Below are 27,019 nucleotides of genomic sequence, written 5' to 3'. Positions count from 1 at the left end.
ATGACATTAATGGCCAGGGCCTCATTGCAGCACCACCTCTAAGCCTAACTGCAAAGGACAAAGAAAGCACGGAAAGGGAGCTATTGTTTTCTGTTTCCCAAGGGGACCCCAGCCCAAGCCATCGGTGCATTCAGAATTCCCAGGCCAGACTCAGGGTGACTATGAACCTTACAACCTGTGTGTTTTCTACTGATTAAGATCATGTTTTTCATTGCCTTTGATTTTTTTTAAATGATCACAGCAGCCAAGTTTTTTAAAAAAATAACACAATCTAGGGCTTGCGTCCCAAAAGTTCAATGTTTTTGTCCTGTCAGATTATCTATTTCCTCTTCAATTTATTTGTAATGTAAACCTCACCTCATTTCTGCTCTGATCCTGGGACTGTGCCCAGCATTCCCAGCTGGTATGTGAACACATTTCTACAGGTTACAATTTTAAGAAAAACCTAAACACTTCGAACAAAACCAATCCCCTTTCTCCCCCTTCCCCGGTGATTTAGTAAAATTAACTGAAGTCAAAACCATGAGCAAATGTGCCTTTTCCAAAGTTGCAGCCTCAAGGCAGATGAATGGTCAGACATCTGCCTTTTAGGGTTGCCCTAGGAAGAGCTAACAAAAGGGGTGACAGTCCTGAAACAGCTGCTTGGGGAGGAGGACATCTGCCTATGTTTTACCAGCCATTCAGTGCTCAGGGTTTGCCTTGAAAAGAGCATGTGGGGCTGGGGAGCAATAGTTCTGAGGCAGCCAGGTGTTATATGGCTTTTGTCTTGACAAAGGCACCCATTACTGGAGAGCCATAACTCTGAGGAAGCCAGCTGTCAGGGCCGTAGGACAGGCCCCCTCTGGGTGGGAGACAAGGAGAGAGAGTGAGAGTGTCTGTGGTCAAATTCCCTTTTAGACACCTGAGCCTGGCTGGCTTTGTAACCCGAGAGTTTTGTGTCTTCTCCCACTTCCATCTTCCCCCGGGAGACGACGGCGCCCTTCTTGCAAGCCACTCTTGGAAAGACAGCAGGGACGCCTCAGGTTTGGATTCCTTGGTTTGCAATTCCCTGAGTGCTAGGCTGGGCTGGGCCGGGCTCTGCTGCGGCTGGCTGGCATTGGGCGCTCTGATCTAGCACTTCCCTTTGAAATCTAACCCCCCCCCCTTTTTTTTTTTTTGAACCAGGTATGATGATGTCAAACGTGATGCTGATGCTACAGTTACAGACGCGGCCCCTCCTGGCGCAGCCTCTCTGAATCTCTTCCTCTCCGGGTCCAGCGCTGGGCTTTTTCAGACAAGTGCATCTCCTAACCAGGTCACATTTCAGCCACGACCCACTAGCCGTCTGTTGCTGGAGTCAGACCGCAGGAGGAGGGCTGCTGAGGAAGACGACAGCGTTTGCTTCGCCAACCGCGGGGTGAGAGAAAAGGACCTGAAAATACTGCAGAAGTCAAGACCCCCCCAGGTGGAACCCAGACCGCGATGCGTGCTCCGGGCTGCGGGCGGCTGGCGCTGCCGCTACTGCTCCTGGCCGCGGCCGCCCTGGCCGAAGGCGACGCCAAAGGGCTCAAGGAGGGCGAGACCCCCGGTAATTTCATGGAGGACGAGCAATGGCTGTCGTCCATCTCTCAGTACAGCGGCAAGATCAAGCACTGGAACCGCTTTCGAGACGTGAGTCTGCAGGGCCAAGAGGGCAGAAAGCTGGGGAGCGGGTTTGAGGAGCGAGCTTCGGAGCGGAGACCCCCGCGCTGAGGTCGCAGTCAGAGGCTCCCGCAGCCCAGCCAGCTAATTGCACCGAGAGTAAACAACGCGCACCCAACGAGCTCCAGCTAGTCGCGCCTCCAGCCCGGAGGCCCCTCTTTGGGTTCCCTTGGCCCCGTAGTCTGCGGGCTTAGGACCCAGTTCCACATCCTCCCGGACAAGCAGTCGCTCTGGGGGCGCGCGCTCGAGACAGGGTCTCCTTCGCAGGCGGGGTGTGGGATGCTGGGCGGTTGGAGCGGGGGGCCCTGGCTGCGGCTGCGCTTCGGACCTGCTCCCCCCGTTTTTTTGGGGGTGAGCTACCCCGAGGCGGGTGGATGCTGCAGGCTCCACATACGGGGCACTGCAGAAAGGGCAGGTCTGGGTGGGGCCGGTGGTAGAAGATAGCATCGTCTTGCGCGGGTGCCCTCCTTTCCCACCTTGGGCTTTGGGGGAGGGGGCACAGAAGGGGACAGGGCCCATGGCTGGGGTTTCGAGTTTGGGGACGGGGAGGGTCATAGAAATCCTCATAAGGCGAGATGGTGAAAGGCGTGTCCGTGATGGAGGGGGAGCTGGCGATGGCGGTGAAAATCCCCGAGGCCATCCCTGGGTGGTCTCCAGAGCCAGGTCGGGGTGCCCACGCAGAGCGGCGTGTGCGCTGGTTTTCCTGGGGGCTTTCATAGGGGAGCCCAGCCCGGAGCTGGGGGAGCGGTTCCGATCCGGAGGAAAGACTTCATGGCCCCAGGGGCTTGGAAAGCAGAGGGGAAAGCCCAGAAGCTGGGTCTGGGGGCTCTCGGCGGAGGGCCGCCGGAACGCTGGCTTAACCTTGGGCGGAACTTTGCGGGCTTGGGGGTGGGGAGGTGGCTGCGGAAGAGCCGGCGTCGCTGCAGCACTTTGTTTACCGGCACCTGTAGATCAGAGGGGAAACTGGAGGCGGCGTTCCCACAGGGGGAAGTGAGAGTGAGGAGGGGAAGGCAGAGGGCGAAGCTGGGACCCAGAGAAGGGGGGTGGGTGAGGTGGCGCATGGACCCGGATGCACCGGAGGAGACAAACGCGGGTCCCTGCGACCTAGTAGTGCTCTTGGACGCCAGTTCCCAGAAAGCCTCTTCCACGACCCCAGTTCTTGCACCTCATCCCCTAAATTCCTTCATCGTACCCACCTCGTAAGACACAGGCCACACAGTGACCTTTCTCATCTCTTAAATTGAGTACATCGAGTTCCTAGAAATGTGTTTAAAACACACATGCTTGCTTCATATGATATCCAGCCAAACGATGAGAAGAGGCAGAGATATGGATCTTTTTGTTGTCGTGAGAGAAGTGACTGTTTATCTCCAAAGGCATACTGGGAGGCTGTAATTCATCAGAAGGAATAGCATGCTGCCAGGTCCTCTGGCCTGGGCCCCAGAGGGCTGGTGGGGGGGTTGCCCCACCCACGGTGGATCCAGCCAAGGCGGCGAGGAGCTGGAGCTCCAGCCTTTTCCGCGGCCCCTGCCGGCCCAGCGCAGATTAGCTGCAGTCTCCTGCCGCTGCCTGGGAGGCAGGCCGGCCACAGCAGCGAGGGGGCGGCAGCAGGCTGGCCCATCCGGACTCCAGGTGTCACTGGTCCAGGCCTCCGTCACACTCACTGGTTGTTTGAGCTTCCAAAGTGGAACTGGTGAAGGTCAGAGGGAAAAGAAATGCTTAATCAGAGCATTAAAGGTTTAAAAATAAAAGATGCTGCTTCACCTCCCTTGCTCCACCTGCTTCCAATAGCCAACTCTGTGGGTGAGGATAAATGATTGGCTGCTTGACCCTTGGCACCGGGCTGCCCACCTGTCTCCCTGGATTGGAGCCAACCACTTCCCCCTTCCTCCCATGCTCATCAGAAGAAAGGCACCAGGTTTGAAATTCTGCAGGACCTGCCCCCATAGGATTCATGGAAAGCTTTAGGGCATGTATTGATTTGGGTGGCCTCAGGCTTTTATAGGGCAGATTTCTTCTAAGAAACCTACTTAAGGTAGGTTTAATGGCTGCGGGAGCACAGGGTCAGGGAGAGAAGGACAGGGTCTGGCTCTGGGGACTCACTGGCAGCTTCTTCAGAAAGGCAGGAACCTGCTGGCTCAGAGCCACTGCATTGCATAACTAGCGTGTAGGTATGCCACAATGTGAATGGCACCCCCTGGAGTTGTGCAGTGCACAGACTGGACACCGGTTCTGCCAGCACTATCGGAGCTTCTCATCCCTCCGCTCAGCACAGGCCCCACTTCCCACCTTAAGAGCTGAAGGCCCTCTAATTAATTGGGCACTGTAGCATCAGGCTCTGTATGCACTTTATCAGGCTAGCTTTCTTGAAAATACACTCCTTGGCTCCTCAAAGGAGAGATAGGAGTTTCTTTTGAAGCTCTAAGGTGTTGCCAGGTTGAGCCAGAACTTTGTTCATTGTCAATCACAAAATGGCGCAGGGTCCCCAGATTGCCTTGGTGGAAGGTGAGCAGTAGGAGTGGAATGTTCTCAGGAAATAGGATTGAGGAGTGAGTAGTATGAGTAGCATGGATGGGGAACATGTCTCATTAAACGGTGTGGACTGAATTGAGGGGGGAAGATTGAGGGAATAAAGTCAAGGGGCTTAGGAGAACGGAGAAGCGGAAGAAAGCTTGGGCCATTGCTCCAACATGGACTTGGTCTGAGCTGGTTCGGGGGAGTTCAGTTTAGTGTTCTTTCTCTGAGCAGTAGGATTATAGGGGTGGCAGGATTTGCCAGCAGAGTAATCCTCCCCTCCAGTGGGCGCAGGGCTCTCATATCCTGTGCCTGGGCAGATCTCTTCTGATGCCCAATGCCCCGCTGCCCGGGAGGAGGGGATTTCATGTCCGAGGAGGAGGGGAGGTTGTGATCCAGCTGTACCGTGTCCTGGGCAGGCCTGGGCTTCTCGGAGCCCTGCTCCCAGGGGCTACCCTCTCTGAACTCACTCCCTGCAGAATGGGGTGGGATTTTACTGCAGGTCTTTGGGAAAAAGCATTCAGGGCCTCAGAGATGGAGGTGGACATTTGAAAGGAGACAGGCATTCTTTCGGCGGGCTCCAAGGGCCTGGCTAGGCGGCACTGACTTCTTTCTCTTCCTGGCTCTTCTCTACTTGGTACTCCACTTCCATTCAATTTTCATGCCATTTATGAGCGGCAAGCACTGTGCTGGGCGCCCAGGCAGCACACAGTTAATATGTGTTGAATCACTGGCTGCACTGAGTGCTGACACCTGCCATTCCCTGTAGTGAGTGAGCACTTGGCATGTATTGCTTCTTGTGCCCCCCCAAAACCTGTAATGATCATTACTTTATAGTCCATCCATTTTGTGGTTGAAGAAACAGAGGCACAGAGAAGTTAAGTAATTACCCAAGAGTCAAATAGCTGGGAAGTGGCAGAGCTGGGATTTGAAACCTGATTGTCTAATTCAACTCTGCTTTTCCAGGAACTCTAGGCCTAACCCTTAGGGAAAATGGGAAGGAGGAGTCTCCCCTGAAGAACAAAATCTAGCCTGGCTTGTGACCTCAAGGATGCGCTGGGCAGGAGCAACACCTCCTAGGAAGGTGGGCCATGGCAAGGCCCTCCGTGTCTGCTGCACCGGCCACCAGGCTGCTCCCCACCTCCTGTCCGAAGGCAGCGCTCCACTCAGGCAGGAGTGCAGGTTGCTGGGAGAGCTCTGGCCTGGGAGTCGGAAGGCCTGGGTTCAGCTTCTGGCTCTGCCACTGGCTGGACACATGATGGCAGGTACATCACATAACCTCTCTGAGCTTCAGTTGCAGCCAACACTCTCCAGCCCCGTAGAAAAACTACCAGATGGATCGTCATTTCTGGGGCTAGCCCATACCATGCCTCAGTCTCCATGAGAAAGATGCTGATGTGTGTTCACAACTCACTCATTAACTGCAGATCTGAACAATTCCTACTGTGTTTCCCCAAAAATAAAACCTGGCCGGACCATCAGCTCTAATGTGTCTTTTGGAGCAAAAATTAATATAAGACCCGGTCTTATAGTCTATTATGTTAGATAAGACCGCGTCTTGTATTATAGTAAAATAAAACTGGGTCTTATGTGAATTTTTGCTCGAAAAGATGCATTAGAGCTAATGGTCCGGCCAGGTCTTATTTTTGGGGAAACACAGTAGATGCCAGGGCTTCACCGTGATGCTGGGCTCTGGCCCAGGGGAATATTGCCTGCTGGCTACTTAGGATTCTCATGTTTTCACAATCACCCAATAGGCCAGTAGCAAGTTTTAGTCACAAAGGGGCTCCCTTCTTACCACGCCTCCCCTCTCCCTGGCCCCCACGCCTAAACCAATGCAAGTGTGGGGATGAACTGTACAGATGTTTGTGGGTAAGTGAGAAGAGCCTGAAGCTGGGTCAGAACGGGTTCCATAATGTGGGTTTGTGGATAGGAAGAGGGTCCTCCCCTAACCTCCTCCTCCCTGAAGCAGGGTGGCATCTCCAAGAGCTATGTCAACATGGGGAGGGACTCTTGAACACCCAGTGGGGCTCCAAGCCTTGGGAAGAGAGGGAGAGAAGAGCACTCTGCCTGGAGAGGATGTCAGATGCTCCTTTCCCCTTCCAGCCAGTCTGAAGAGGATGGAAAGCCAACACCACCCCCTCCCATCCTCCAGAAGGTCAGGCCGCTGTCTGGAGCAGTGGAAGAGCTCTGTTCTGCCCCAAGGGCCCAGGGAGAGCACTCAGCTTCTCTTCCTTGTGCGAGGACAGAACTAGCTGGGTGGCCTTAGATGAACCATTTCACGTTTTTGGCCCTTGATGTTCCCACTGGTGTAATGAGCAGGCTAAACAGAAAGCTACAGAGCCCCTGTCATTCTGTGACTCCAGGGAGATGGCTCTAGAGCCCGTCAGCAGCCCCTTCACCTACAGATATCTCCCACCTTCCCACCCCATCTCTGTGACAAGCTTGGCAGCAAATCTTTGGGTTTAGGGAAGGGATTTCCCTTTGCTCCTGAGGAAGTATCTGCGACAGGACAGGGTAGGGTATGTATTAGCCAGAGACTGAGAAACCTGAGAAATGGGGCCTCATGTCATCTTGGGGCAAACACCCGGCTGGGGGTGGGCGTACCGTTTCTGTATATGTTTATTGCAGTTGTAACATGGCCTGGAAATGTCTTAGGATTGGAAACAAGGACAATGTGTGCCCAGCCATAGGCCTGGATACAAAGCGTAGATACCACTGTGTCTAACCTTGGGGGCAGACCTAGCCCCAGCTGCAGGCTGTAGGGTGATGTGGTGCTTGACATGGGCCAGTCTCTGACTCCCGAGGGTTCAGCCAGCGTTCAGGTGCAGGTATAGCTCCTTTCTCAGGGTTCCTGCAATATTTATTGGCCATAAATGTATTTGGCACATGTTGGCGCTGCCTCGTGGCCTCACACTGTAGGCTTGTATCTCAAGAGTCCTCTTGCTGGTATTTTTAACGTGTGTTTACCACATACCTCCCAGGGTAGGCAGGCCCCTGAGGGCAGGGTCTGGGAATAGACTGTTTGGTGTACCTCACCACCGTGTCCTCACGCATTGCACAGGATGTTTGTGCCCACAGTAGGTGCTCAGTGTAAATGTGTGCACTGTGGAATGCGAGAGGCAGAAAGGATCTCAACCAACCCACCGTCTGAGCCCCTCCCTGTCCTCTTTGGGTAGCAGCACTGCGTTCAGGCAGCAGAGGCCTGAGGGGGAGCTGTGGCTCTGGGCTGAGCCGTGCTGTTTGTTTGGGGGCGATGGCTTCCTCTTTTTGGACCCCAAAATGTTGGAACAGTCACAATGAGAATGCTGGCACCCTGAGTCTCCAATGATTCATTGGTAGGATAAGGGAGTGAATGATACCGTGCTAGAAGATTGTCCTCCAGGCCTCCCCAGGTGTCCCTGTGTCTGTGGGCCTGGGTTTAACTGTAGCCAGCCTCCCCCCTTCACCTGGGGGTTTGAGGGCCCAGAGCCCGCCATCCCCAACCTCAGTATGCCCACAGAACAGGCCAATCACCCATCACCTGTGCTCCCTCAGGTGGAGAACAGGTTGCCCAAGGCAGGGCATCCTGCCACGCCTGCTCTCTTCCCTGACATCTGAGAGCTCAGGCTGCGCTCAGCAGGACAGATTAGCCAGGCCAGGCCTGTTTTACCTCTGCCTGGATGCAACCTCTGCTCCTTCCCTGGTCCTTTGTTCCCTTGCACAGATCGGAGGATGTGTAAGAATCTGAACTCCTTCAGGCTCCTTTTCCTCTCTTCTCAAAGTTGTCATGTTGGAAGAGCTGGGGAAGCAGAACCATGGAGCTTCGGCAGCACTAAGCACTAAGCCCCCACGTTTGACAGGAGGAGAAACAGACCCAGAGAAGGGGAGGCACCTGAGAGCCCATCTCCCCTCTCACCACACCATGTCTGTGTTTCCTCAGCTCCCATCTCTGGGTCTTCCTCAGAGATCCCAGGGATTGAAATGCTGCCCCCACCCCCACTCATGTTCCAGAAAGGAAACCAAGGTCCCAAGGCAGCTCCCCTGTTCTCTCCCCTTTATGGACACCAGGGGCTGCCACCTGGAGTAAAGACCCAAGGACTGGGGGAGTAGCCCCAGATGCCCCTTGGATTAGCGGAGAGGTCAGGCCGGGGAGCATAGAGGGGGTTGGTGAGGGCATACCTGCGGCCAGGTAGCGTCAGAGCTGCTGGCATGCAGGGAGTGATAAGCACATTTTTGCCCTCCAAGGAAATTCCTCCCGGGGGAGAGGAGTGGGAGGCGGGGAGTCTGCCAGATGCCTGTCTCCTTCTGTTTGTCCAGGCCTAATAGCCTCTGCCGCTCCCTCTGAGAGAGGAGCAAATATTTAATGAGTGTGCCTGTTCCCAACCTCCTCCACGCAGAGGGCACTGCCTCCTCAAGATGCCTTGTGCTTGCCATGTGATGGGGTGTCAGTCCTCAGCGGAGAAGGGAGCCCAGGCAGCCCCTTCGGCCCCTCCTCTTTCCCTCCTGGGCCTCTCACTCCTGCTCCCCTGGCTGTTTGCAGGGATGGGCAGTAAGAGGCCCCAACCACAAGTCCCCCCACCCTGGGCCTTTTCTGGGGGACTGGGCTCCATTGGAGGCTCCCTCACCTGAGGAATGAGACAGAAATAATGCTGGGGACGGGGCCTGTCAGAGGCTGAGAGAGGCCTGGCCCACTCCCATTTTTAGAGGTTCTTGAACTTTTAGAAAATGAAGAAATACCATAACAGGGTGACAAAGTTATGGTTTATTTAAAGTCTTGTGAAGAGCATCCTTTGGTCCCGTTGGGGTGCCTCTGGCTGTCGATCCTCACTTAGAAACAATGTCAAAAGTCTACATTTGAGACCCATTATGACCATGAAACCCAAAAGTACATCTTGCCCAGCCCTCTGCCAGGCTCCCACCTTGGGTGCCAGAGGCTTCAGTGGTCCTGTTTTGTGGCATTTGAGAGTATAGAACTCCCCAGTTTACAGAGTACTCTGCAGCTCCGGGAGGAACACAAAGGCGTCATTCCCTTTTCTAGACAAGGAAGCGGGGTCCAGCGAGGGCAGGCCTCGAGCCCACAGTCTTGCAAGGCCAAGCGGTAACCCAGTGCCCTGATTCCATGTTGTGGGTCAGTCTCCCCATTATCCTGTTCTGCTGAGGCAGGTGGAGAGTTGCCCAGGTGGCTTTTAGCCCAATAAATCAGGGCTTTGATTAGGGAAGGGGGGCTGCTTTTCCTTTGCTCCATTCACTGCTGTGTCTCATCCTCCCCACCAGATGGACAGGCGTGGAGAGATTGGGTTAATTCAAGCAGTGAAGTGAGCGGGTGATTTGGGTGCTAATTAAAATGACAGGAAGTAAACAGCGTTTAGAAACTCGCAGCATGTGCCCCTAAGCCCAGCTAGGCCTGCGCACTCACCAGCATCTCTTCCCCGGCTTGGCACGGTGGGCCCCGTCTCCATGGCAACTGAGCTGAGCCACAGAGATCAAAGCTAGAGATGGGTTAGTTCCAAACCAGCCAAACCAGGGGCGTGTGAAGGGGTTTTGGAAAAGTGCCTGAAGAAGGGGGGCCCCCAGGTGTCTTGCCCCACATCTGCAAGTCCCTCCTCTATGGCTACAGGTTTCCCTGCCTGGGAGTTGAAACCACCATGCGCTGAGCCTGGGCTGCCTGGGTGCAGCTTCCAGCCTGGGACTTTCTTCACCTGCTAATAATGTATGGAGCAGTCCAGAGTCCTGTTGGGGCACAGATTCTGGAATCACAGTTCTGGGGATGCCAGTATTCTTCTGCTGTGCAATTGATGTGTGATCCTGAATAAGTCCCTTCTCCAAGCCTCAATTTTATCACCTGAAAAATGGGGGTAATGATAGTAATTTTTTTCTTAGGGTTGTTATGAAGAGGAAATGAGCCAATGAATGTAAAGTGCTTAGCACAATGCCTCCCACATGGTAATTGCTGAAACGATGTTAGCTATTAGTAGTAGTAGTTTTACTATGTGCTAGGCATAGACACATGAGCCTAATATGGTCTTTGCCCTCGAGGAACTAGTCATCTAAATAGGGCAGAAGCTACAACGCTGCTCGGTGTAACAGGAGTAATAATCAACTTCTACAGGTGCCCTCGTCTGGAGGAAAACTGGATATGAGGCAGATTAGGGGAAATGATGACCGAACTGAATTTTGAAAGATGAATAGAAGTGCTTGGGCTGGATGCAAACACACATTCCAGATCGGGGAGAAGGCTGTGCCAGAGTCTTTCCTCTGCAGGTGACAGGGAACCACTGAGGGTCGTATAATATATTTATGGTGGTTTTTTCCCCCTTCATTAAAAAAGTAAAACATGTTCACATTGTAGAAAATTTGGAAACTTGGGAAAAGGCAAAAATATGCCCAAATTCTCTATCCTAGGGGAAACCAGTGTTGGTATGAATCCTTTTTACCTACTTTTTTTCAGAATGAGAGCAAAGTGTATATTCGGTGAAGGATTTTAAGGAGGGAGAGACATGATCAGAATTGTGTTCTAGAAAGATCCCTATAGCTGCAGCAGTGTGGAGGATGGATGGACGGACAGATGAACGCAGGAAGTGATGGAGGCCAGGGTTGGGAAGGTAGGAGCCGTGGGCATGGTGAGGGGAGGGCAGGCTAGAGAGACGAGGAGGTGGAGTGGACAGGACGGGAAGACAAGAACGGGCAGAGTCTTTGGCTTGATGTAAGATTGGAGGGGGCAGTCTGACGAGCGCTCCAAAGGAAAAAGCCTGGCGTCAGGAGACTGGGCTCCAGCGCGTCGGCCTCTTGCTCGAGCGCTGAGCACCTGCTTTGTGTGAGGCGCCGTCCGACAGAGAGAGGAGAGCTGCTCTTTTTCACCCCTGAAGCCCCACGGGAGAAATGAAGACCCAGGGAAGATAAGACGAGCCTCAGACATAAGGCGCGGCTCTGGAGGGCCCTTAGACCTGAGAGCTGGCGCAGTGGGCTCACTCAGCTGCGTGCTTAGCCCCAGCGGGAACTCTCCAGAGCCCGCTATCCAGGAGATGGCCATGGGCTCGGGTGGCACTTGGGCAATGGACGGTTTAAGAAGCTCTGCAGGTGATTCTAAAGTGCAGGCATAGCTGAGAAGTGCCTACATGGCACAGAGAGGACTCTTAACCCCAAGAGGGGAAGTGACTTGCCAAGGCCATGCAATGAGCCACATTTAGAACAGATTGCGCGTCCAAAGTCTTCTCCTGCCCCCTTCCCATGCAAGACTCTGCACCTCTCTCACCGAGAGACCCCACCTACCTATAAGGTCGGGTGTAGGGTCTGTCCTGTGGGGTCCAGTCGGGGAGTCTGGCTCGCCTCTTCATCAATCTTGTGACCCTTGGCCGATCGCTCTGCCTCTCTGAGCCACAGTTTTCTCTTTTTTTATGGGGTTGATTCTAATGGCCCTGCCTACTTCACAGGATTGTGAGGATAAAAGGAAGACTGATACATAATATTTGGAGAGGACTTCATTTAAAAGCACCATGAAATACTAGCCATAGCATACTTGTACATTCCAAACGTTTTCCCACTCGCCTGCTCTATGCTGAGCACAGCTGGGTGGCAGGGGCGGTTATAGCTGGCTGAACTAACCAGGTGAAATAACCAGGTAAAATAGACGTGCTTGTCCTTTTCCCAAAACTTTGGATCTCACCCGATGGCCCATCTCACCTCCCCTCTGGCCTGGCCCTTGCTCCAGAGCAAATCCCCCTTTCTCAGAAGAAAACACGATCCATCGGCAACAGAGGCAGGACAGAACCAGGCTCCTACACCTGAGGCCAGTCCCTACTTTTACCCAACCTTGTAACCCTGGCCTCAGCCACTTGGCCACTCTCAGCCTCCATTTCCCATCTGTGGTGGAGTGGATACCAGGGGCAGACCCCTCCACCCTGAGGAGTCCTGGAGAAGAAGGGCCAAGTCTAGGCTGACTTCCTTTGGCCCGAGCAAATGAGGGAAATTGTGCCTCAGTTCCCTGTCAGCTGCCCTGCGATCTCCTTAGAAGCTCACCCAGGGGTTCAAGTGGGCTCAGGCCATGCCCTGTGGAATTGGGGGGGTGCCTGAGCCTACAGCCTGGCTTGGTCTGTCCAGTGCCCAGCAGGCTTCCCAGGCCAGGTTCCCCAGAACGCCCTCCGAGGCCTTCCTCCTGCCTGCTCCTGGGTTCAAGGGCTGCAGGACATTTGGCTGCTTGGATGTGTGGGGGGCGCCCTATATGGGCAGAATGAAGGGGGCAAAAGAGAGGAAAAAGAGGAGAGAAATGCAGAAGGATGTGGACAAAGAGACACAGAGACACATGTGAAGGCAAGACAGAAAGAGCAGAGCTGGTGCAAGCCAGATCCTCCTCACAGGGGACAAGTCTGCTGGTCTCTCGCCCCTCTCCCTTCCTTCCCATCCCTGCCTCACCCTCTGTCTGTGGAAGAGGCAGGAAGACCAAGCCGGAGGGAGAGACTTGGTGCTCAAGAAAACAGGACTGCTCTCAGAAGTGGGCTTTGTCACTCGTTTCTGGATAAAAACCATCTGGCATTGGGTGAGATGCCGCGAAGTGTCCTTGTTTCCTAGTGTTGTGCCCACGTGTGTGCATATGTACACAGGCTCACAGATGAGGACCTGCACATATACGTGCTCCAGAATACACTCCCGTGAGTGCATGCGTGCACCCTGGACCTGCGTGCATGCACACACGTGTGCAGAAGCACCCACTCCATGGTCACCCGACCACAGTGCGCTCTGCCTGCGTGCTGATGCCAACTGCCAGCTCCACCCTGGTCCCTTGCTGGCCTTTGCCTGGGAGGCAGTGTTGATGATGCTCTTATCCCTGCCTGTTCCTTTGAAGTCATCAACTTCCAGGGGAGACTTCAGAGGCCCCAGAGCCCTGGGGCTTTCAAAGCAGTTGTGGAGGCCCTCCTTTGTGCCCCTTGCTGTTCCCAGGTGGCTGCCCTCCAGGGCAGCAGCCCCATGCCCTTTTCCCCAGGCCTGGCAGGTGGGCGGGACTCAGGGTGAGGGGTGGCTCCTCATGCTCATCTACCTCCGTCCAGAGGAGGCTGGCAGCTGGCTCCTTGGCACTGCCAGCCTCCAGTCCTGAGGAGTCCTCTTCTTGCCTGGCTGGCAGAGCTTCCACCAGGAGTGCCGTGGGAGCTGTTTGCTGGTTTTCAACAACTGCCGCCATAGAGGAAAGTGGGAAAACCAGAATGACTCGGGGTTTTTGTGCTAGTGAGCTAGGCTGGGGGGGAGCTGCCCTGTTTCTGGCCACTGTGGGGTCCATGGGCTCAGGGGAGGTCCTTGTGGCCAGAGCAGAGTGGGGAGCCATCTCGCATGTGCCTTTGGTCTCCGAGACCGTGTGTTGTAGCCAGAAGACAGGACTCTGGTGGGTATTAGGAGACTTGGATTCTGTGACTGTGGGACCTGGGGCAGCTCATTTCCAGTCTCTGGGCTTTCCGGACTCTCCCGCACACAAAGGGGCCTGGGCCAGATGACGTCAGAGAGCCTTTTCAGGGTCCTCTGAATCTGAGGATTTGCAGCTGGCTGGTGGTAACTGAGGAAACCATCAACATGGGAGGCACTGTGGCCTCTCTTTCTCTCAGTGCACCATCTGAACTTGGCAGGAAAGTCAGACCTTGAGTAAAAAACAGTCCCTGTGCAGCCTGGAAGAGAGGTCCTCCTTCAGCCTCACTCACATGGTAGGCAAGTGTCAGGGGAGTGGATTGCCAAGGAGGGACCCTAGTAAAGGGAGAGAGTGGTGTTTCTGGGACACCCAGCGCCCAGGTGTGAGAACCACTCTTCCCAGGTAGTACGGGCCCCTCAGACATCTGTCCTAATGGTGGAGCCAGCACTGGGCCATTGGGAGCATCTTCAGGGCCCGGAGGAGAGGGGTGGGGCTTCACTCTCTCAGTGCCACGGGCCTCACCCTATTGCTTCTAGGACCAGCCCTAAGCGGGCCCGGGTCTTACGCTTTCTGTGGTGAAGATATAGGAATACTGTCCTCCAATTAGAGGTCAGAGGCTCTAGGGGTCAGGGCCCATAACAACCAGACCATTGCTCAGCACCCACAGCCATGTGATGAGGCCAGGGAAGCCCTGGGACCTCACACTGAAATCCCCATCTCTCCCTTTCTCCTGCTCCATTTCCTGTGGCCTGCTGCTGCTTTCTGATCCCCAGGAGGTGGAGGTGAGTACTGCCTGGGGCCCCACTGCATTTAGTCACTCTGCAGCCACATACCCACCCCCCTTCCCTGTCCTCCCTCCCTCCCTCCCTCCCTCCCTCCCCCCTCCCCCCCCCCCCCCTCCCCTCTCTTCTCCTCTCCTCTCATCTTCCTTGCCCTGACCTCTTCCCTTTAGCAACCAATGTGGGATGAGGGGACTAAGGAGCTTATGGGAGAAGCTGGAAGGGATTTTGGACATGGGTTTAGGGGGATAGAGGTCTGGGGAAGGCAGCTAGCAGGACCTGGGTGGACAGGGGTCGTCTGGGCAGCCACCCAGATGGTGGCAATTTGCATGTGGAAACAGTGGCCCGGCCCTCTCCTCTCCCTGGCCCTGGAGTTGATCCTCCGCTGAGATGTGACGCTTAGCCTGTCCCTTCTCCTTCACCCCTCTCCGTCCTTCCCTAGGATGACTACATCAAGAGTTGGGAGGATAATCAGCAAGGAGAAGAAGGTAATGTCCTTCCCAGGAAGGGGAAGGGGACTGACACCCGTGGAGACTTGAGGCCTGAGGGCAAGTCCCGACTCTGGCCTTGGGGGCTCCTTGGGCAATCAGGCCCCATGAGGGTGGGACTTCTGAGCTGAGGAGCTCTAGTTAGCAAGGGCTGCTGGAGAGAGGGATTCCCAGCTCAGAAGTGGGACTGGGGGGTGGGGGAGGGCGGTCCTGGGCTCTCTGGCACTGATTCCCGGATGACCTGTGTCTTGACCATGTGTCCCTGCAGCCCTGGACACCACCAAGGACCCCTGCCAGAAGGTGAAGTGCAGCCGTCACAAGGTGTGCATCGCCCAGGGCTACCAGCGGGCCATGTGCATCAGCCGCAAGAAGCTGGAGCACAGGTGAGGGGCTTGGGGTTTGCTTAAAGAGTAACAGCTTGACTGACCCCCTCCCATGTATTAGTTAGCTTTTCCTGCAAAACAAAGTACCCCAAAACTTTATGGCTTAAAATAACAAACGTATGTTACCTCACATAGTTTTCTGAGGGTCAGGAATCCAGAAGTGGTTCTGTCGGATGGTTCTGGCTCATGGTCTGTCATGAGGTTACAGCCAAAATGCTGGCTGGGCCTGCGTTGTCTGAAGGCTGGCCTGGGGCTAGAGGATCCACTTCTAAGCTCCTCCTATAACTGTTGGCCAGAGACCTCAGTTCCTGGTCACACGGCCTCTCCATGGGATACTCGAGTGGCCTCACAGCATGGCAGCTGGTTTCCCCTTCGGCGAGTCATCCACGAAAGAGAGAGCGAGGAGGAAGCCACACATCATTTATGACCTAGCCTCAGATCACCAACGTTACTTCTGCCACTTCTGTTGTTCAGAGCAGGTCATAAGGCCTGCCACACTCTAAGGGAGGGGAATCTGGCTCCACCTTTTGAAGGCAGGAGTGTCAGAGGATTTGCAGACGTATTTTAAAACCATCACATTATGGGCGATCAATCACCTCCGGAAAGTCAGAGCTCTCTGGGCCTTGGTGTCCATATCTGTTAAGACAAATAGGTTGGCCCAGATAGTTTGAGGTTCCTTCCAGCTCTGACATGCAACAACGTGATGAAATACTGAGGGCTGTAGCTTCTGACACTTGCATAGGAGAGAATGTGTGAGGGGCGTTTAAGGCTTTAGCTCTGGTCCAAAGACAAGATCCTACCCAGCACCAAGACGCCTGGAAAAGTGCCCAACGCCCTCCCCTCTTTCCTGAATCAGAATCAGAGCCCGGAGACTTATGGTTGTAATCTTAGATGCTGCAGGGGCCTGACAGGTCATGCAAATGTAGGAAGAGAGCTTGGTGACGGCCACTCTGGTGAGCCCAGGCCCTGTGGAAAGCGGCACTGGCTGATCCTGGTGACCTGAGAATGAAGGATCAGGATCTCCACATCTTCCATTTTACTAAGAAAGGCCAGGAATCCAGGTTTTTATGTGAACTCTTCCATTTTGTAAATGTTGGTGAGTCACTCCATTCAAAACAAACACCCTGAGAGGCTATACAAATGAGTCTATAGGCCAGATGTGGCCCCCGGGCCATCCGTTTGCAACCTCTGATTTGGTCTGGCCCCTTAAGCGAAGTGCATCTCCCTTTTATGTCTTACAGTTGGCCTTGAAGGCCCTGCTGGACTCAGTAACCTCTGGAGAAGGGGACACTGGGAGCCTATACCTCTCCTAGTTGGTTCCACCTTTAGCAGTGGGAGGAGGGTCTGCCTGGAGGTGCTGGAGGAGGGTGGCAGGGGCAGAGAAGCGGCTGTATCTGCTATAGACTGCCAGCCTCTTGTTGGAAGCAGTTTCCGGAACCTTCGCTTTCCCTGTCCCTGTCTCATCTTCACCCCTCTCCATGTGCCTTTCCTACCCCTGTCCCGTAGGATCAAGCAGCCTGCCCTGAAACTCCACGGAAACAAAGACACCGTCTGCAAGCCCTGTCACATGGCCCAGCTTGCCTCTGTCTGTGGCTCTGATGGTCACACTTACAGCTCAGTGGTGAGGAACCCGGGCCCAGGTGGGGCGGAGGTGGGGTGCACCCGAGGCCACAGGGAACAGAGGACTATGTAGCCAGCAGCAAGGGGGTCTCCTGAGGGGTTCCCAGTGCTGATGTGGGACCAGAAGGGCTCAGTCAGTGCAGTCAGTGTGGCCAGTCACAGGAGGGACACCTGAGTTCTGGGCTGGGGCCACCTGAGAGTCTGAGCCAGACCCTGAGGTGCGGATAGGGGGTGGGGCCTGGAAGAGGCAGATGGGCAGGTAACTCCAAGTCAGAATAAACAAGGAAAGGGTCTCCTGAAGGAAGGAGTGCTGTGGTCCACAGTTTGGAGGTGAAGGACAGGGTGAAGGATGGAGCTTTCCACAGGCAGATTTCATTTGGAGGGGATGGTGTTCACCAGCAAGCACAGGGCATTCTGGGGCAGGAGAAAGTGCCCTTCTGTGAGACAATAAAGGAAGGAACAGGGATGGGGGAAGGAATTGCCACCTTACAGGATTTTTGTGGGGATTAAATGAGACAATATTTGTGAAAGCGTTTTATAACCTTTAGAGTACTATGAAAGTGCAGGGCCTAATTGTGAATGCTTCTACTCGCAATAGGAGTTGGGATTTGGTTGGTGTTCAGAGAGCATTGACTGTTAGCTTGGGTTGAGTTCTGGGGCTTAAGCACCCTTTGGGGGTGAGATGCAGGTGTAAGATCAGCCCTCACTGTGAGTGATGATTGAAGTTGGGGAGGGGATGAGGTCACCCAGAGAAGAGAGGGAGGGGGGAGGCCGAGGTTCTGGAGCTGCCCTGAAGGCGGGGGAGGGATACAAAGGAGACAGGTGGTGCTGGCAGAGGGAGAGGGAGAAGGGGGGAGTGCTGTGTCCCATGCCCCAGGGCACAAGGGGCCTGGGAGCCTGTCTGAGGGGCACAGCCTGTCCTGTGGGGAGGCAGAGGGCATCAGGAGGTCTGGCTTCCATCCCAGCCCTGTGGCCTTGGGTGAGTCCCTGGGCGTCTCTGTGCTTCCATGTTCTCTGCTGAGCGTGAGAAACACAATTCCTCCCTCAAAGAGCTGAGGGGGACCAAGTGAGATAATGCTGTAAAATGCTATGACTGGCCTCTCATTAGTGGTCACCCCACGGGGAGAAACCAGACACCACCAGGGGAAAACGCTTTAAGGGCCAGGAATGGATGAGCTCCTCTCAGCAGCTGGCTTTAGCTAACAGCTGCGGCCAAGTGTTTTTAGTAAAGGCCTGGGAATTAGCAGATGTTCAATAGCCAGTAGTGCTTTGTTATCAAGAGAGCTGAGCCAAGCCCATGGAGGTGACTGTGGGAAGCCCATTGAGGGAGGGGCCAGCAGCCAGGTACCCAGGACCAAGGGACTGTGGTGAGAAGGAAGAGAGGCCATGAGGGAAAGGGGTGGGGGGTGGGCAATAGCTAAACAGGAGCGGTGGGTGGCTGGGGGTAAGGGGATGGGGAGACTGGTGTCCCAGGGAAGACAAATGTGCAGAGAGGGCAGACTGGTGCAGAGTGGGGCTCATGATAGCCTTCGATTGCTAGGCTCCTCTTCTGGGGCCTGCTGCCCCTTATACTGTGCACCCATGGCCTCCAGAGGGACCGGCAGGGGGGTGCCCCATAGGCTTTTCATGGGCACTGTCCTCTTGTCTCCAACGGGGAAGGCAGATGTTGCTGCCATGGTAGGTGCCCGCAGCTGCAGGGATCCCTGGGGTGAGGCCCCCATCACCCAATCTGACCTTTCTTCTCACAGTGTAAGTTGGAGCAGCAGGCGTGCCTGAGCAGCAAGCAGCTGATGGTGAGATGCCAGGGGCCCTGCCCATGCCCCACGGAGCAGGCCACCACCTCCACCACCGATGGCAAGCCAGGTAATGAGCATTGGGTCACAGACAGGATTGGGGGGAAGGGTGGGTCTCATTGCCAGGGCTCCAGGATGGTAAGAGAGGTTTGTGGAGTGGCAAGGGAGAAGTAGCAAAAACAGGGACAGGCCTGAGGCCCTGTGGGGTTGGGGGGGCCTGGTTAACACAGCAGGAGGGCTTGGGCCTCAGCCACAAGGGAGCCTGTCCTAGGGAATGAGGGGGAGGAGGAAGACGGGAGAGGGTGAGAGAGGGAACCCCTGATTTCTAACTCCCCGTCCCACAGCATCCCTGATCACTGCCTGGCCTCCTGGCCTGTAGGGTAGCATTCCCAGCTCAGACCACGCTTGCTGCTTCACCCCCCTTCACTCCACCTCCTTCTCCCTGTTCCGCAGAGACCTGCACGGGTCAGGACCTGGCCGACCTGGGAGATCGCCTGCGGGACTGGTTCCAGCTCCTCCATGAGAACTCCAAGCAGAACAGCTCAACCAGCAGCGGAGCCAGGCCGGCCAGTGGTACAGGAGCCGGTTGCTCTGCCTGGGAGGAGGGAGGGAGATGGGGAGACAGGTGTGCACTGGGGCCAGCCCTTCTTGTGCTCACATTGCCAGACTCTGAGCCCCTAAAAGGGCCTGAAGTCCAGAACAAGTGTCAGTGGGCTTCAGCCAGACAGGAGGGATTTGGGTTGGTTAATGGGAAGAACTTATTAAAATAGGTGGAGGGAGTTTAAACGCTGAGTTGGGTAGCCAAGGAAAGGTAAAGAATTATTTTTCCTGAAGGCCTTTCAAACAAGGTTTTGAATGGTTGAGGTACAGTCCTGGGTAGAGGCAGACAGATGGACCTTTGGCCATTCTTGAGTTTCTCACCCCTCTGCTTAGAGTCCGAGCTGCCCTGGCCCTGAACAGAGGGCTGGGGTTGATGGGAAGGTGGAGGGATGGATGGACAGATGGATGGAGTGCTTACCTTGAGCATGTTGGAACCTTGGCCTTCTCCCCAGGTCTGGACAAGAGCCTGGGGGCCAGCTGCAAGGACTCTATCGGCTGGATGTTCTCCAAGCTGGACACCAGTGCCGACCTCTTCCTGGACCAGACAGAGCTGGCTGCCATCAACCTGGACAAATACGAGGTCTGCATCCGCCCTTTCTTCAACTCCTGCGACACCTACAAGGACGGCCGTGTCTCCACTGCTGAGTGGTGCTTCTGCTTCTGGAGGGAGAGTGAGTGTGGCTCCTCGCCAGGGCCCCTGGCCCGCCTGGTTCTGCCTCTCGCTCCAGGCTCGCTTTCGGAGTCGGAGTGGCTCCATCTTGGCCAACTCCCTGGTCTCAGAACTGTCCCAGCTCACCCACTTCCTGTACTTTCTCAGCGAAGCCAATACTTGAACTCCCTTCCTTGGCAGGCTCCGAGGTAATCCAGACTATGTGGGTCCTGAAGCTTATGCACTTTTGGAGGCCTTCTTTAGGAAAGAGTATTAGAAACTACAAATGTAACATTTCTAGGGACTCCTGCAGGAGCTTGGAAGGGGCTGAGGAGTCCTGACGCTAAAGCTACACTGGCTTCTCAATGACTCCACTTCTGGGTGCATCTCACATTCTTTGCCCCAAATATGTGATGATGTGGGTGATCGTTAGACTTGGAGATATGGCATCATTTACTAGCTTTATATACCCTGAACCACAGCTGGACATGTGCTTAGAGATCATCTAGGCCAAGTGGCGACTGTCACTGATGAGGAAACTGAGGTCCTGAGGGTCCGCTGACCCGCTGGGCCCCTGGGGTGGCCCCTGGTGCCCTGCCTGGCTCTGTGGTGGTTGTGGAGTGGAAGTAGTACATGACCTGTGGCCCGAGGCGCAGGCTTCTGCCAGGGCTCCACCATATGCTTGTTTGGGACCCTGGGCAGGCAGCTGAACCTTTCTGAGTTTGGTTTCTTCCTCTGATTGAGAGATAACAATACCTACCTCAGAGATGGTTGTGAGGATGAACTGAGAAAATCTGGGTACAGAGCACCATGTAAATGATAAATTGCTCTGCCAAGTGAGGTCTTTTGATCAGTTTTATTTCCCCTAACTGCCCAGCTTCCGCTATCTGCATCACGCTCACACTTTTCTTTCCGGGCCTCTGAAGCTCATTCTGTCGATTCTGTACAGCAGCCTTCTTGGGCAGAAGCTAGGGAACGGAGCTCATTTTACTATCAGCCAGGCCTCCAGCTGGGAAGGGCTAGGGGACTTCTCAAGGTCACAGGCAAATTAGATTTGGCTGCCAGTTATTTTTAGGCTTCCATCTAACGGCCTCTCTGGTCTTAGGTCTTACGTCCCCCCTGGGGCCTCTCCCCCTGGGGACTGTCTGCGTTCACTCTTCTTTTGCATCCTGTTTATTCATCCCATGGATCCCCCACAACTTCAGAGAGCCCTGGGCTTTTTGGAGCCCACCCCACCACCATGGAATAGCTTCCGCCAGTTGGAGCCTGGGTGTTTTCATCTCATGGAGTTCCTGTGTCAGTTTTGGGGAATTTAGAGGGATCAGTGCATCCCCCACCACTGTGGGGTTGGCCCTGTATCCAGGCCTGGGTATTTTCATCTTGCAGTGTGCCCCCTCCCTGGGTTTCTAAGCCTTGGGGTGGGGGACGCTCGGTGAGTCCTACCAGCACCATAGGGCGATCCCCATCAGAGGCTGTTTCTCTCCCTGCAGAACCCCCCTGCCTCATGGAGCTGGAACGCATCCAGATCCAGGAGGCTGCCAAGAAGAAGCCAGGTAAGGGGCTGCCCTGGACCCCAGGAGGAGGCAGGGAGGGGTGGCCCGGGGTCCCTCTGAGGCTTCATGCCCCCCCGCTTTGGGCATTAGGGAGGATGCTGAACCCCTGGAGGCCTGGCCTAGGAAGACAGGAGAGGGAAACTCACTTCCTGTTTCCACCCTCATGGTGGGGCAGGGTCTTCCAACCAGCCCCATAGTACGTGTGTTTTAAGCACTAATTTTTGCCCACCTGTGCTGGAGCTGGAGGCTGGGATACAGAAGGTTTCTAGAACCCTCCATTCAGTTCAGTTCAGCAAGGGCAAGTGCAAAGCTCTAGCGAGGCCCCTCCACAGTAGACACGCGCTACTTAGCAAGTACTTGGCACCCAGCCCTGGGGAGACAACAATAAACACAGCCCAGCTCAGAAGTGACAGGTCCCTGGCCTCATAAAGCGCACAGGCAACTTGGGGAAACACAACACACAAAAACGACAGAACTACCAACTGTGGCTTGCGTCTGTATGGTGTGAGGTAGAGCACGTGTGGGCATAAGTTACCCGGGGGCTCAGCAAAGGCCTCTTCAGGGAGCTGGCATTTAAGGAGACACCTGAGGAATGAGAACAAGGCAGCCTAGTGCAGAGCTGAGAGCAAGAAAACACTCAAGGTTCTTGGGGAACAGAAGGAAAGGCCCCATGTAGCTGGAGCGTGGTGAGTGAGGGGACAGAGGTCTGAGAGGCAGGTAGCACGGGGCCTCATAGCTCCGAGAGCAGCATGGCATTTAATGGGGCTGATGAGACCAGCACCTGTGAAAACAAATCCTGGAGCCGCACGTCACAGCCATAAGGACCAAGAGCCCACTGGCCTTCCGGGTGGACTTCAGTGCTGCTACTTCCAGGAAGCCGCTGTCGTCTTCTCTGGTCTGTGTTCCCAAGCATGCTTGTTGGGTCTTTGGGCCTCTGGGCACCCATTGGCGGTGCCTGGTCAATTCCATGTGAGTCTCACCCCCTTAAGTGGACAGAGTCTATCTCTGGGCCCTGAGAGTGGTGATGTCAGAAGATGTCTGTTGAGTGGACAGAGTGCAGCAGTTCTGCAGCCTGTGGGAAAGCAGATAGGCCCTGATGGCAGGTCAGAGTCAGAAGGGCAGAAAGGAGCCGGCTGGGCATTGCTGGTGGAAGACAGCCAGGCCAGAGGGGCAGCCATAGGATGCGGGGTGTGGAGCACGAGGAGATCAGAGCGGCCGTCTGTAAGACTGGGGCCACGGAGGCCAGGTGCCGTACAGGTGCATGGGAGCCTTCACGGGGCCTGAGTAGGTCATTAGGGAGGCGGGTCTTCTCATCTCCAATCAACGGGGCTGCAAGAAACGCTGGTATCCAGGCTTGTGGGGTGGTTGGTACCTGGGCGGGTGGGGTCTGGACCCCCTGCTCGTGCCCAAGGCTCTGGGGCTACCTCTCCGAAGATCCCTGCTGTAACCCTGCCGGGCCCGGTCCCATCCAGGAGTCTTCATCCCGAGCTGTGACGAGGATGGCTACTACCGGAAGATGCAGTGTGACCAGGGCAGTGGCGACTGCTGGTGTGTGGACCAGCTGGGCCTGGAGCTGACCGGCACCCGCATGCACGGGAGCCCCGACTGCGGTAAGGGCCAGGCGGCACGTGGGGGCGCTGACCTGCTCCTGGGAGGGCCTGTGGGCAGTGGGGTGAGACGGCCAGCAGGCTCCCCATCTGACTGACGCTGGCTTGTTCACCTCACAGATGACATCGTGGGCTTCTCAGGGGACTTTGGCAGCGGCGTCGGCTGGGAGGACGAGGAGGAGAAGGAGACGGAGGAAGCGGGTGAGGAGGCTGAGGAGGAGGAGGGCGAGGCAGGCGAGGCGGACGACGGCGGCTACATCTGGTAGATGGCCCGAAGGGGGCCGTGGCGGGCCAGGGGGCCGCGGCCAGGGGACAGGCCAGCAGAGACCTGGACAGAAGCAGACAGCTTACGAATGGATCCGGAAAATACAGTTGGAAGGATCCTGGCTCCAACGGGGAGGACTGGAAGCGTGAGTGTGCATGGCACACATATGCCATGTGTGGCCAGGATGTACACTTGCGTGTGTGTATGTGCGTGTGCGTGCGTGTGTGTGCGTGTGCGTGTGTGTGTGTACACGCATGCATGTGTGTAGATGTGCGGACAGACGTGTTCTTGATCCACACTGCTCCTGGCAGAGTGTCACCCAAAGGCTCCTTTGGCCTCCTTGTAGTTATTTTCTTTCCATTTGTTGTTGGTTTAAAAATATACATGTTCACACATATATACCCACCGGAAGGTCAAAACTGATGAAATAATATGCCCCCCTCGCCACGTCTTCTGGCCGCCTCCGGACCTGCCCTGATACCCTTGTCCTGATGGGCGACCTTCGGCTCAGCCGGCCCTGCCTCCTCCTGCCCCTGCCTGCCCTTCTTCCTCCCCTTCTGCCTGTGGGCATGTCCCCACTGCAGAGGGGACGGAGGACAAGGAGCTCTGCCGGCTGGGGGTCCTCCCAAAGCTCGGCGACTAGGCTGTGACAGCCCCACCGGCCCCAGATGAGATGGGCACGGACACCCACCACAACCAGCCCTGCCCTTGGCTGGACTCCCGAGCACTAGAAAAAGTCTCCTAAGCCAGGATAGTGTGGCTAGAGGTGGCCGAGAGGGAGCTGGGGGCACAAGCTGAGAAGCAGGCAGACGGGAAGGCCTTGCCACACTGCCCGCTGCCCGGGGGCGGAATGGGGTCTGAGGAGGAGGCGCCGACTGGGCAGGGAGAGTCTGCCATTATAAACCTGCCATTATAGATCTCAGGCGTGGAGACAGGGCAGCCCTGAATGCCAGACCCGGCACCGTCAGCCTCTTTCTCTGGGTCTCAGGTGGGGGCTGTTTCCTGGGGGGCAGGTGAGTTCTGCCTGGCCACGTGGAGTGTGGCACCAGCCCGTCCTCCTTGCTGGGGTCCCCTGGGCCACTCTGGGAGCCTGAGGGTGAGGCTGCAGGTGAAGAGCCTGGGGCTTGGTGAGGCTGTGTGTCACCTCCTCCGTGACCCTTTAGGAAGTGCTCCCCTCCCAGCCAGACCCACAGAAAGGCCTGTCCTTGAGACCCTGTGAAGGAGGAGCAGTGGAAACCTGCCGCCTTCCTGCCCTCAGAGACCATGACATTTCTCTGTCTCTTTTCCAGGGAGAGGTGCCGTGGCCCATTTCCAGCTCCACTCCTTTTAGTCCCTGGGGTTTTCCTTGTCCCCTTTGAGGGTCCCCTAGGGCTGCTCTAGTGGAGAGGCTTCTCCAAGCTCTGAAGTAAATATTCTGGAGTTGTGAAAAGCCCCAGGGGTTGGGACTGGCAGCTAGGCCCTGAGGCCACACCTTGCCGTTTCCCCAATTCTCGCTATCAGGTGGGGGCCGGGGTGGATGAGAAGGTCCCCATGTTCTCCCCTCCCTGACCCAGTCTGTCCACTTCTCCCTTAACACTGCTGGTGAAGAATTTCTTGCCCAGACTTGGGCCACTGATGCCCTTGGGTGCATGGTGAGTGCAGTGTGAGTGTGCGTGTGTGTGCGTGTGTGCACTTGTGTGTGAGCCAAGGGGCCACCCCTGGGGGCCTGGGATATGAGGAGGGGCACTCTGTGTGCTGGGTAGGCAGCAGGGGGTGGGGTCCATGCAGCGAGGTTCCCTGCACAAGGCTCCGGCCTGGCTCTCCCGGCCTTTGCAGCATCCGCTGCATCTGTTGGACTTTTATGGAAGAACCTCCACTAGTCTGCCCCGTAACTGCACCCTGGAATCTACATCTTCCACGTCCTCTCTTCGGGGGAAATAATGAAACTCCAGCTACCCCCCTAAACCGCTTCTTTTTCTGTAGCACAGTTCTGGCCCTTAAGGTGTCGCACTGTTCCAGGTCCCCCACGTCCCGTCTCCCCACTGTCCCCTTCCCTGACCTCCCACCTCCTCCCTCTGGTCCCGGCTCAGTTCAGTTCAGGGAAATGTCCTTCACATCCGCCCTCTGCTCTCTGAGCAGCAGCTTCTTTCACTCGGAGCTACTTGAAACTTCCTGCTCTCGCTAGGATTTAAATCTGTCTGTCTCTCCCCTCTGCCCCGGCTCAGACTTCTGGAATGTCCTCTTGGGGGCGGCGGCTGTTTAGGATGCTGGGGGATTCTGGGGTGGGAGGGCAGGGAGGAAGGGGTGCCTCTCTCCTACTGTTCTCCTCTCCCAGTGGTGCGTATGCTCTCTCTGTGTCTTCTGGTTGTGCACGTTTTTATGACCTTGTAAATATGTTGTAGAAAGAAAGCAAAAGGCATTGAACTGGACCCTGGTGGGACTCAGGGGTCCAGCCTTGCCCTCCCTGCCTCTGAAGCCCCCACACTGCTTTTCACCTCACTCTCTGAGACAGAGGTCCCCAAAACTAGACAAAGCAGCTTGTGCCCAGGAAGCTGAAGGCCTCCAAGTGAGTTCCCATCCGACAAGCTGCAGGTTTCCTCGTGGTCAGGGTTTCGGGGTGGCCTTCCTCAGCACCGTGGATTTGTTCCCTGGATTACGCCGCCTACCACCTGGCCCTCCCATGCTCCTCTCCTTGGGTGTCCTCTGTCTGTCCTGTCCCCACTCCCCTGGCTTAGGCAGGCAGCAGAACTAAGGCTGTGTTGAAAAGAGCTCAACCAAAATGTTAAAAACAGTTTCTCGCCTGGCCCTGGAGCTGCCCAAAGCCCCCTTACCCATGGGTGCTGGGAGATACGGGTGTGTCTAAGGTGGGGTAGGTTGGAGTTGGAGAGAACAAATGTGCCTTGAGAGACAACTCAGAGAGGGTCCAAGAGCGATGTGGGAAGAGGCGTGGCCAGGCGCTCAGGAAGGAGGGAGAGGCTGATGAGACCCACTGGGCATTATGGCTGCTCTCTATTGTCCTGCTGGGTCTGTGACCACATGGGGTCACTCATCATCCTTCCTTCCTCGTGCCAGCCTGCCTGGTTTTAGTGGGCAGGCCACCCACTCAGCCTTTCATGAGTTCCATCTGCTTCCAATTCACCTCTGAGTGGGTGGGTCCATCGGGATTCACATGGGAACTGTCCATTTCACCAAAGCCTCACCCTCAGCCCTTGGGGAGAAAGAATGGCTAATCTGGCATCATCATGAGGCTGTGGGCTGGCAGGGGTCAAAGGGAAGAGCCACTGGGGGTGCAAAAGCAGACTCGAGACATCCCAAGGAAGTCCCAAGCAGAGCAAACTGCTTTATAGCCTGAAGCTACTTAAACTGTGTCATGTGCAATAACTGAGCTTAGAGTTAAGAATTGTGTTCAAGTGCTTGGATTTCCGTCTGTATATTTAAGTGCTGAAATTGTATCTCTCAGTAATTTTAGATGTCTTTTTAAAAATCGAAAAACAAAGTGTTAGACCGTGTGTGTGCATTGATGGGCACTCAAGCGTCCCGTGGATCACCCCACCCACTCCCTTTATCCTGTGCCCCCACCCCTCACGCTCCAGCCCCCACCTCCACTTGGGGACTCTGCCTCGTGTTGTCTTTATCTGCCTATTACTCAGCCTAAGGAAACCAGTACACTCCACACATGCATAAAGGAAATCAAATGTTATTTTTAAGAAAATGGAAAATAAAAACTTTATAAACACCA

General features: G+C 55.5%; 1 protein-coding gene across 1 annotated transcript; it reads left to right on the top strand.

Annotated features, from left to right (window-relative positions):
- The first annotated feature begins 683 nt into the window (after positions 1-683).
- Positions 684-27,019, top strand: SPOCK2 (SPARC (osteonectin), cwcv and kazal like domains proteoglycan 2). The gene is made up of 12 exons (XM_019745881.2): positions 684-1,022; positions 1,165-1,650; positions 14,338-14,346; positions 14,786-14,831; positions 15,100-15,214; positions 16,721-16,835; positions 18,583-18,697; positions 19,081-19,200; positions 19,680-19,898; positions 21,367-21,429; positions 22,902-23,039; positions 23,157-27,019. The coding sequence occupies exons 2-12, from the start codon at positions 1,462-1,464 to the stop codon at positions 23,300-23,302; spliced, it is 1,275 nt and encodes a 424-aa protein (XP_019601440.1). The 5' UTR covers positions 684-1,022; positions 1,165-1,461; the 3' UTR covers positions 23,303-27,019.

The sequence above is a fragment of the Rhinolophus sinicus genome, linkage group LG07, assembly GCF_036562045.2.
Source record: "Rhinolophus sinicus isolate RSC01 linkage group LG07, ASM3656204v1, whole genome shotgun sequence".
Lineage (NCBI taxonomy): Eukaryota > Metazoa > Chordata > Mammalia > Chiroptera > Rhinolophidae > Rhinolophus > Rhinolophus sinicus.
This window is presented reverse-complemented; position numbering and strand designations above follow the sequence as displayed.

Bases quoted from the DNA above. Each gene is read 5' to 3' on its own strand.
- SPOCK2 (XM_019745881.2), top strand. From the start codon at position 1,462: ATGCGTGCTCCGGGCTGCGGGCGGCTGGCGCTGCCGCTACTGCTCCTG. The intron at 15,215-16,720 runs GTGAGGGGCTTG...CCTGTCCCGTAG, and splicing joins CGCAAGAAGCTGGAGCACAG to GATCAAGCAGCCTGCCCTGA. The intron at 16,836-18,582 runs GTGAGGAACCCG...TTCTTCTCACAG, and splicing joins GTCACACTTACAGCTCAGTG to TGTAAGTTGGAGCAGCAGGC.